At 26.4% G+C, this 11,914-nt stretch overlaps 1 protein-coding gene across 1 annotated transcript; it reads left to right on the top strand.

Moving 5' to 3' along the window:
* The first annotated feature begins 710 nt into the window (after positions 1-710).
* LOC112802766 (gibberellin 20 oxidase 1) lies at positions 711-2,957 on the top strand. Its single transcript, XM_025846106.3, has 3 exons — positions 711-1,590; positions 1,682-2,003; positions 2,301-2,957. Exons 1-3 carry the CDS (start codon positions 1,034-1,036, stop codon positions 2,568-2,570), a joined length of 1,149 nt encoding a protein of 382 aa, XP_025701891.1. The 5' UTR covers positions 711-1,033; the 3' UTR covers positions 2,571-2,957.
* The last annotated feature ends 8,957 nt before the right edge of the window (positions 2,958-11,914 follow it).

Here is an 11,914-nt window from a genome sequence, read left to right as displayed (position 1 = left end):
ACTGAATAAAAGAGTAATTAGTAAAAATAATAAGATTCTCTTTTAATATATATGATTTTTTACAATAAACAAATTATAAAATACAAAAAATAGATAAAATAAAAGGAAACGAAAAAATTGTGTTTTTTTTTTTACAAATTGAAGAAATATCTACGATTATATAAGTGTTGGTGGACATATAACTATTAAAAAATAAATTACAAAAAAATATAAATTGACATATTAGATTTGATAGTAAAATAAAAATATAAGCAACGAATAAAAATCTAAAATTTAAAGTAAAAATATTTAAGATTAAGAAAGAAAACAAAGAAGAAGTTTTGATTAACAACGGCTCAAATATTAACATAACAATAAATTAAATTAAATAACATATATTTAAATTAATTAACATATATTTGAATTTATTAGTCAAAATACATTAAAAAAAACATACATGTACTTATCTTTTCATATTCAGTATTCAAAGAATCAAATGCATATTGCTTTTAATTAATAATGTCTTAGTAAAAGAATCAAATTAATATCGATTATAATAAAAGAAATCCTTACTCAAATAACTGTCTAAAATCAGAAATATTATTATGAATTAATAATGAAATTTTTTTAAAAATATTTGGAAAAATTTAATATTTTAATTAATTATTTACATAAAAATATATCCATGTGAATATAATATATAAATAATTAATATTTTTTAATTATAAATTTTTTTACTTTTCTAATCACAAGGAGTATCCTAACAAAATTGATGTTATTTTTTGAAGAGAATATTACTGTTTGTATGGAAGTGGTGCTTACAGTATTGAGTGAGTTTCACCAATTGTCCAATTGTGTCTACACAACTGAGAGAGAGAGAGAGAGAATGCCCTCTGCCTATATAAAGATTCGAACTTGTGTTGTGTGATTTCCCCAATAAGCGGCCTTGGCTTTTCCTTCATCCCCTCTCACAAACCATTTCTTTCTTTCAACATTTTTAAAAATTTCGAATTTGGAATATAAATATAGCTATACTTTTTCCTTGGTTAATGAAATGGCAATGGAGTGCATAACAAGTACTCAATCCATGACTCAACCACACCAAAACAACAACAAAGAAAGTGAGACAACACCATTGGTGTTTGATGCCTCAATCTTGAGGCATCAACACCAAATCCCAAGCCAATTCATTTGGCCTGACGAGGAGAAGCCAAGCTTGCAAGTATCCAAGCTTGTCATCCCCCTCATCGATCTAGGCGGCTTCTTGTCTGGCGACCCGGCCGCCACAATGGAAGCCGTCAGGCTCGTTGGGGAGGCATGCAAGAAGCATGGCTTCTTCCTCGTCGTCAACCACGGGATCAACGCCGACTTGATCTCTAATGCACATAGCTACATGGATGATTTCTTTGAGCTTCCCCTGTCTGAGAAACAGAGAGCTCAGAGGAAAACAGGGGAACACTGCGGCTATGCTAGTAGCTTCACTGGCAGATTCTCATCAAAGCTTCCATGGAAGGAGACACTCTCTTTTCAATTCTCCGCAGAGAAAAACTCACCAAAGATTGTCAAGGAATACTTATCCAACACAATGGGCAAAGAATTCGAACAATTCGGGTAATAATAAAGTAATAAGATCAAGAACAAGTTAACTTACTCTTTTTCTTCTCTGTTTTGTAATATTCTTATTGTTCTAAATGTGGAACAGGTCAATATACCAAGATTACTGTGAAGCTATGAGCAAACTTTCACTGGGGATAATGGAGCTTCTTGGAATGAGCCTTGGAGTTGGAAAAGAATGCTTCCGGGAATTCTTTGAAGAGAATAGGTCAATAATGAGGTTGAACTATTATCCACCATGTCAAAAACCAGACCAAACATTAGGAACTGGACCTCATTGTGATCCAACATCTTTAACCATTCTTCACCAAGACCAAGTTGGTGGCTTGCAAGTGTTTGTTGATAACGAGTGGCATTCCATTACCCCAAATTTCAATGCTTTTGTCGTCAATATCGGAGACACCTTCATGGTATGTATGTTTCATGCACTTTTACCAAACAATCAGCTTTGTTCTGTTTTTTTTCTTTTGCCACTAATTATATTCATTATTAGTAAATAGTGATAGGTAAATAATATTATTTCCAATTCAAAATAATACTTTTTGTAATATACCAAAAGAGTTAAACATACTATTATAAAGTAGTTAAACCAAATCTTATATCAATTTACTAAATTAAACTAAGATAATTATTAAATTATTAACTGTATACACGTAGTATAATTGTATTTTATACGAGTTTCTTATAGTTTATTAATGTTTGTGTAGGCGCTTTCAAATGGAAAATACAAGAGTTGTTTGCATAGAGCAGTGGTGAACAACAAGACAACAAGGAAATCACTTGCTTTCTTTTTGTGTCCAAGAAACGATAAGGTGGTGAGTCCACCAAGAGAATTAGTGGATGATGATTTTAGTCCAAGGGTGTACCCTGATTTTACATGGCCTATGCTCCTTGAGTTCACTCAAAAGTACTATAGAGCTGACATGAACACCCTTAATGCCTTTACCGATTGGATTCAACAAAAAGAAAGTTGCTGAACTTTCAAAGAATATATATCTCTATATATATATACATAATGCATAAATAACTAGTGGATGGTGGCATCTTTATTTTCAGTAGCCTTTCATTAGCCCAAATGAGAAGTGACAAATCAAGAGAAGAAGCATCAAAGTAATTATTGGTGGTGGACAAGCCAAGATAAGGAGTTAAAAGAAAGGGGCCAGACAAGGCAACTTGGACTCAGCATTTGAATTGAAAGAAGAAAGAATAAGAGTTTGTTCAATGTATTGAGTGTGAAGCACTAGTTTTGAGTAATGAACAGAACAAGAACAAAAATATATATTATATTACAAGGGAATCAATAAAAAAAATCCTCAACTAATTTTTGTAATCTTGTTTTGATGATATAGAAAATCTATTAATTATTTTTTTTTCTGTTTTCGTATATAATAATGAAAATAACAATATTAATCCTCAAATCTAAACAATTTTTGTGAATGAAATTTTTAACTTTATAGTATCGCATGTTACCAAATTGTATCGTATCAAAATAAAATTAAGAAAAAAACTTATGTATAGAAGTATTCTGTGTTAACAAAAAAATTTTAAAAAATTATAAAAAAAGTGTAATGTTTTGCGCTAATCGAAGAGAGCTCTTAACCACCAAAGAAGATAACATAAGATGAAAACCACATTTAACTCAAAACCTTAATAGGTCTTTCATTTTATAAACTCCTCACTTTTTCTTATTTTTTTTTATGTGAGACTAACTTTAAGGCTCCTCAAACTTGCAACATTAACATAATGTAAGCATCCTAACAACTAACCAAAGCTTATTTCCTCTTCTTTTTTTTTACTAAGGAAGAACACTACAAATGAAATTATTGATTAAAAAATTATTGATAAGTTGAACTCTCAAAATAAACGTTTAATTATTCCGCTAATTTTCCTGTCACCACATGTTCCATGCATTGCGAGCTGTAGTAGTGAATTATTAGATCAACTGTGATTTAAATAAATTATTATCAGTAATCCTTTACTAATTATACAAACCTAAGACTAGCTCGAAGGAAGAAAAGTAATTGCTTATTGTTAAGTGAGATTCCATATTTTAGAACATTAGCTTCACATCTTCCTAGCTTTGAATTTCCAGAGTCTTAGAAAGACCAATTATTTGACTCATTTAGAGAGAAGAAAGATTAACACCTAATAAACCATCCTAACAATAATGATCAAAGCCTAAATTAATTAAAATAACAAAAATAGAAAAAAAACCCAGGTGCATATGTCACATTTTCTCAGGCATATATGAACCAATCATGTTTCTCTAATCTTGAAGGGTGTTGAGGGGTATCCAAGAGAATAAGGTTAAAACCAGCAAATAGATCCAATAAAACAAGTGGCCCCCTATATATATTGAATGATTCGGAAGAATACTTAGCTAAAATCCATTGAGGATTGGCAGAGATCTATTTTCTTTTGTAATTTTATGCATTGCAAGCACTTGTTTCTTGGTTTTATTCTTAATATTGTGATGATATTTTTTCATACCTGGATTTTTGGAGGCTTATGCAATTTAGAATGCCAGAAGGGTAATAATACTACTCTCATGGCACCTGTCTTGAGATGCTGCAACATTCTTCCCCATCATTTTTTAAATCATCTCTTACAAACAAATAAATAAAAATATCAAATCAATGGTACGGTGATAAATTAATAATGCTATCTACTCCTTTCTGCTGAGTCCTCAATATAATAATAATCACTTGTTCTTCATTTTAGTTGTAGCATTCAAATTAAATTGGAATTTCAGCAATTTTTTCTTTGTCTTTTGCTTCGGCTTCCACTGTTTTTATAAGCACCAAATTGGGTGTTGGCCTGCCTGTTGGATGTATACAATGTAGGGTAGCACAGTAAACACTTTTTTTTACTGCCAACAAGAAAAAAGGGTTTTACCATCAGAAGAGTTTATAAGACGAAAAACATATTAAATTGATCTTTTAAGATTTTGAGTTAGGAGGTGAAATTTTATTTTATATTCTTTCAGTTAGTTTTTCTTAAAAGAATTTTCGTAATAAAAAACTCTCCAAGATGATCTAACCAATAAAGTATTAAACAAGTATTCTACTTAAATTGATTTATATCTTATTTATTAGTGGATAAAATATATGAATAGTCTACCAAAAAAAATTATTATGTGCAATATATATTTTTTATTAATTCTACTGTTCAGCAAAGAAATTCTCCTTCATATTATATGTTCATCGGTTCATCCTGTGAAAAGATATGAGAGGGTAATATAATGCCATTTTCTTATTTCATTATTTCTCGAGTTAAAAGTAGAGTTTATAAATAGTTTATTTTCCTTGGATTTTAATACTATAATGAGACAAGTCAATTGAAAATATAGACGAGCAAGATATGCCTAGCATATATATATCTTGACTTTGATATCCTTTATCTTTAGAAGATGATCTGATTTCAAACACAGATATTGAAGACAATGACATATTAATATTCCATTTAAGAAGAAAATTACCGTGAAATGAGTGAAAACTAATTTAGGTGCAGTCGACTTAACGTGAAGTTGATAACTGAGAGCCGTTAGATGATTTGACTTATTTGACTAAATTTTTATCTAACGACTCTCAACTATCAACTTCACGTGAAGTGGACGGTACCTGAGTTTCCACCCGTAAAATAAAGTTTAACCAACAATGTACTAGTTAATTTTTCAATGAATTACCATTTTAAATTTGAAATTTTTTTAATTTTTAACAAAATGACCTTCAAAAAAAAAGGAATGATACTTTGGCCCTCAAAAAATATCTTAGTTTGGTAGAATGTATCATTTCTTTACAAGAGACAAATAACTAATATATTTGATCTAATTTTTTGTTAGAACATTTGAAAAATTATGCAAAAGATATATACAAAAAAAATAATAAATTGATCACTGGATAATTTTTTTTTGAATTTTTCGTCATTAACATAAAAAAACCCAAAATTTGTTTAATATAAAATTACCAAATTAAGAGGATGAAATGTTTTTAAATAGATTTATAAAAAAATGTATTAAAATTTAAATTTTAAAATCTTTTTTGAGCATAACTCCTTATTGTTTTTAGTATATTTTGTTAACTTAAGATTATTTTATCGGGAATAACATAAAATTTTCTTTTTTCTAGAGCTTTTATCAAAAATTGAATTTTTAAGAATCTATCACAATATATCTTTGTTATCTTTGTTATATATATATATATATATATATATATATATATATATATATATATATATATATATAAAAGAATGAATTGACGAGTTGCCCCTTCACAAAATGGAGAAGCAGCCTGAAGAGTTTTTTTGCATTGTGATGGTCTGATGGAGAGGGGAATGAGGCAGCCGCCACAAGTAAGGACAATGACAGTCTCATTTCTCGTACTGCATCACGTGCGCTCCAACACCCCCGATCCCTTCTTTCTTTCTTCCTCCCTCTCTCTCTTCCTAAATTTTGTGGGAAAGCCAATTACAAAAAAGATGTTTAAAAGACCTTAATTTGTAATTATTATTCTTGTTATCACTCTGTTTAGATTATTTACTTTCTAAACTATTATCGTAAAAAAAAATAGAAGATATGTCTTTCACATACATGAGAGTGGATAGTTAAGAATCGTTATACAGTCTAATATGTTTAATTAAATTATTTAATATAATGTATGATAATATTTAATATTATAATAAAAATTATTTTTAATAACAATAATATAATAATTATTATATATTTTATTTAATTTATATTTTTTTATAATTATATATTTGTAATTATTATTATATATTATAATGATAATTATATAGTTTTTAAAGCTATTAAAATTTTTTTTATCAATAATGATATATTTATCGCTAAAATTTTTTAACGATAAAATATAAGACAACTAATATCTAATTGTTGATAAATATATTAATGACTATTTTTATTATCATTAAAAATAAATAACTGCTAAAAATAATTTTTCTAGCTATGTAGGCTATCGTTTATCTTTACATAAATATATCTTATCTTAGTCTAAATGTGTTATAGGAAAATTGATTCTTATAAAAAAAATATAAACTCCAAAGTGAAAGCAAACAAAAATTTATGTATGCAACACAACTATGAACTATGTGTGCTATCTTGTAAAAACGACATTTCTTAGGGTCTGCCAGAGATACCACCTCCACTCACTTATCTGTACCATTATTGTTTGCTAGCTATTTTTTTTTCTTTCAATTTTGCTTCTTTAAGCTATTTTCATGTTCTTTGGAAAATGTTTGTCTTACAAAACAACAATAATTCACACCAAAACTAGCTAATAATGTGGATATGGATCGGTACAAGTTTCATTTCATTCATATCATGTATGTGATAGTATATTAATTTTCCTAGATCATAACAATAATAGAGAAAAAAACCATTCATATAATAATAATAATAATAATAATAATAATAATAATAATAATAATAATAATGTAGCTAATAAATAAATAGAATAAACTTAGATTGGTTAAGTGGTTAACTCATTTATCTGCTTAAGTAAGTGTCAAAAATTTAAATCTAATCTTATGCATGCAGTAATTTATAATTGGTCAACGACAAATTCTTAATAAGGCTATGTTTGGTTGAGAGAAAATGAAAAGAAAAAAAAAAGAGAAAAAAAATTAAAAAAATTATTATTTTTCATTGTTTGGTTGAAGAGAGAAATTAAAGAAAAGAAGTTGAATAATATAAAAATAAGAATAAAATCCACTAATTTTTTCTCTTTAATATTAGGAGAGAAAAAGAAAGAAAACTTATTATGTTTATCTACTTCTAATATTATTTTTTTTAATATATTTTATAATATAAGAATGAAATTATTTTTTTAAAATATTTTTTTTCTTTCACCAAAACACATCTAAAAAAATAAAAATTTAATTAATTTTTTTTCTTTTATTTATTTTATTTCTGCTTTTTTTCTCTTTAATTCTTTTTTTTCAACCAAATATAGCTTTAATAAAATTTTAATCCGCAATAAATTATTTCTTAACTTAATTTATTGGGTTGAAGGATACTACGGAGCAAAAAAAAATGGCCTTGAGATCAGCTCCTTAATAAAACCGGTTTAATTATATGCCAATTGTTGTTTTTACATGCAAAATGCCATTCAATTTTATTCAAACTCATAACCATTATTGATGTGGCAAAAAAAAAAAGGGCAAAGGGTCTCTATCTTGTGCTTACCCAAAATTTGGCTCCACACACAAGAATTCCTTTTTTTTTATACAAGCATGTTTATTTAAATTTATCATTTGAACAGAAGGACAAAAAGAAAGTTTGTTTTTATTATAGGTAATAGTGTCAATATTTATTTATTGTTACAAGATATTAATACCAAAAAATAAATATAACAACCAACACTAACAACTGTAATATACGAAATTTAAACTGCTCCTTAGCAAAATGACAATCTGAATCTTATTGAATCTCAAAAATAATGATCTTTATCTAGTCCTATCTGCTAGCCAGACCTCTAGGGATACTGCATTCTTGTTGCTGCAGCTGTTGATTGAAATATATGCTTTTGTCTTATCTGATATTAATTTCCATTGCATTTCATGCAAGACAAAACTTCAATAATTTTTTTCCCATTGGTTCTAGTAAATAAAGTAAACACAATTCAGCATGGAAAATTGAAATGTCACTGCAAACTCTTCCTCTATTGATATATATGAGTTTTTTTTATTCTTTAAAATTAACTTTAAAATCTATCTGAGTTTGATTTGTTTATTTTAGGATTAGGCTTAAATTTTTATATATTCATTTTTTTATTATTCAATTAATTGCGATTGTAACAACTTTTAATTAAAATTATAACTAAGTTATTTATATATAATAAATTTTAAAAAATATTAAATTAAAAAACTATCAGAATTTATTATTTTTGTTATACATTAGTCATTAATATTTAAAAATATGAGCTAAAATTTTTTTTTTTGGTGTCTATATGAGCTAAAAATATATTATTAAATCATTAAATTAAAAAAATTAAATTAATAATTAAAAATAATAAAATTTTATGGTTTTACAATATTTTTCATAAATTTTAGTATAACTACTCATACTTAACTTGAACTAAACTTTTATTCAAAACGTTTTAATTGTTACAATAATTAATAAATATTAAATAAGACAAATTATGACTATTTTTAATTGAATTTCTTTGATTACTAAACATTTTCGTATAATATTAATCTTTTAAGTGTTACAAAAGCCTAACTTAGTTGGTAAGGATTTTATAAAAATTACTTTTTTCTTTAGATTTTTTTGTTTTTCTGTTTTTTTTTTGTTTTTTTTTTTTTAGAATTCCATCTTCTAAATCTGTTCATTTGATTTTTTTTTTTTTAAAAAAGGGTAAACATTACAATATTAGCTGAATCTTGGTTTGGCTAAGTTGGCCATTTGAGCAACCATATAAGGACAAAGAAAAGCATGATCAAATCAAGCTTTAATTAAAATCTCTTCTCCCACCCCACTAAATAATCAAAATAATAGAGATAGATAATAAAAAGAGTTTTTATTCCATTTTTTAACTTGAGATCTCATTCCATAATTACGTGCCAGGATGTCCAACACACAACATAACGGTGTAATCAAACGCACAAAATCTTATTTCTTCTATGGTCTTGTCTTTTCTTTTGTTAGATTATGTGAGGAAGATAGTTAAATGTGCAGCAGGGAAAAAACGACAACAAGGGCCTTCAACATTTGCAGATATATATGTATATCTAGACACCTTGATCAAAGTAATAATCAGTGTTCCTTATTAATTGTTTAATACTATCATGCATTACATGTTAAGATTAACGGTTGGCCACGTAATTGAGGACATTATAAAAAATGAAAAATATAAGGCTCTATAGAGATAATACTTTAAATATATTGTGTGGGTAATATTGGCTTCCATTCGTTGGTTTTGTTTCTTCTCTTGTTTTGGTTTTATTGTTTAGCAAGTGGTATAATTGACTACTCGAAAAAGATGGAACTATGTACCTATCGCATGTTAAGCGAGGAACGTATATGTATAAATATATGGTAAATGGTATCTTATGCAATATATCATAAAATATCTCATCTCATAATATTCATTTGTCGTTTCGGGATGTGAATAATTATTTTTTATTTTTTTATTAATTTAATTTTTTTTAAAATAATTTTATATTATAGTATTTATTATAAATTTTAGATCTCTTAACAATAAAATCTCTAAGGAAAAGTATGAGAAGCCAATAGAATACTTGTACAATATATACAATGGAGGTTTATAGAGTATTAGAGATATAATCATTAGTGTTACATTTTTCTATCAGCTGAAGTTTTTAAGATGAGTGGTATCATAACATGGTATTAGAGCGCTAAATTCGAAAGGTCAAGAGTTTGATCCTTAGTGAATCCCAAAATCAATTTAATCTTTTGGAAAGATGTTTATTATCCCTAGTACTCGAATGTTTATTATAGATAGTATGAGAAATATTTATTTTATAACTCAATAGCCCATTGTACACATTGTATAAATAGTCTATTGTCTCCCTAGCGAATCCTCTCTCTAAACAGTTCATCATAAGTGTGAGATATCTATCACTCCATAAATTATTTAAGATTGAATTAATTAAACTCACTCAAATTCAATTTTAATATGATATAACAGCATATTCACTCTAATATTATTGAGTTATCCACTTACAAATTTTTACGCTCCATGTGATTAATTAGGAAGTGTATTACAAGCAATCTCACATCTCTCAAGAACAATATTTATAGATATATAGTTCACAAACGTAAGCCTTTTAACATTCTATTATGAGCTAATTTTTAGATTTGAGTTAGACTTATTCAATTTTAATTCTAATATGATATTAGAACTTATCCAAGTTTAATGTAGTTGAACTACTTATACGTATAAATATTCATGACGCTCCAAATAATCAAGAGGAATATTATAAGTCTAACACATAATAATATCTTTTAAATAGTTTATAAATATACATTAAGTTTCTCTTTCCCCATAAATTAGATTTTTAAAATTGTGTTAGACACCCTATTCATCTCAATTTTAATAGTATCAATTTTTTTATGATAAAAAATTTATAATTTAACTCTTATTAACTCAAAAATTTTGGCATGAGGAGACTTGACGAGAAGATGTGGTAGATAATAACATATAGGAATAGTTATTTGTTTTAGTCTTTAACATTTAGGTAAAAATTAAATTGATTTTTAATTTTATTTTTAATTTAAAATTATCTTCAATATTTTATTTAATATTAAAATCATCTTTCTAATTTTTTAAATAAAAATACTTTTATATTTTTCTTACTCTAATTCCACTGTTCACCACCACCACCCAGGACAGACTTACATTGGCCAGGAGAGGACACTTGCCCCACTCTTATTTTATATATATATATATATATATATATATATATATATATATATATATATATATATATATATATATATATATATATATATATTTTAAATTTTAAATAATTTCACTATAAATAAAGTAACTCCAATTATTTAAAATTCTAAGTCTATTTTATTTTTTTATTATTTTAAATATTATTTAATCTAATCAAATTTAATCTTTTCTCATTCTCAAATTATTCCAGCTATTACTATTTTTTTATTCTCTTAAACTCTTTATCCAAAAAATTTTCGATTTGCATCAAATATACTCTTATCGACTAAATTTAAAAAAAAATTAAGACTAATCTAACAATAATGCATAAAAATTATGCTTGATTTGCTTGTGTTGAAGATTGTTCTTATGAAATTATTGTTGAATTGGTCTTAAATTTTTTAAAAAATTAGCCATTAAGAGTATATTTGATGCAGATCAAAAACTTCTATGACAAAATTGAAATAAAATAAAACTTAGGAGTATTTTTTAAACTTTTGTCAAACTTCAGGGACAAAAAGTATACTTTGCCCTAAATTATATATATAGATGGTGCATATAGAGATATGACCATTATACTTACTCACTTTGAGACTTCGTAATGGTTATAATTACCGCATATTTGTCAATAGGATATTCTCAAAATGAACATGGTAATCGAGTTTTTTTGACTTGCGACTGTCATAGTAATTAACAATATATTTATTATACTTTGATTTCGGACACCTAATACCTTAGGGTGCTAGTTGAATAGATATTAGGTATGATTTAAATATTTGAAGAATTAATGATTAGTCAAGAAGGAATCTATAACTCTCGGTAAAGAGTTTGAACTCTATGATTATAATGACTTAGACGAATAAAATCTTGGCTAAGAAGATTGAATGAACGAAGAAATGAGTTTT

This window comes from Arachis hypogaea, chromosome 5 (assembly GCF_003086295.3).
Source record: "Arachis hypogaea cultivar Tifrunner chromosome 5, arahy.Tifrunner.gnm2.J5K5, whole genome shotgun sequence".
Lineage (NCBI taxonomy): Eukaryota > Viridiplantae > Streptophyta > Magnoliopsida > Fabales > Fabaceae > Arachis > Arachis hypogaea.
This window is presented reverse-complemented; position numbering and strand designations above follow the sequence as displayed.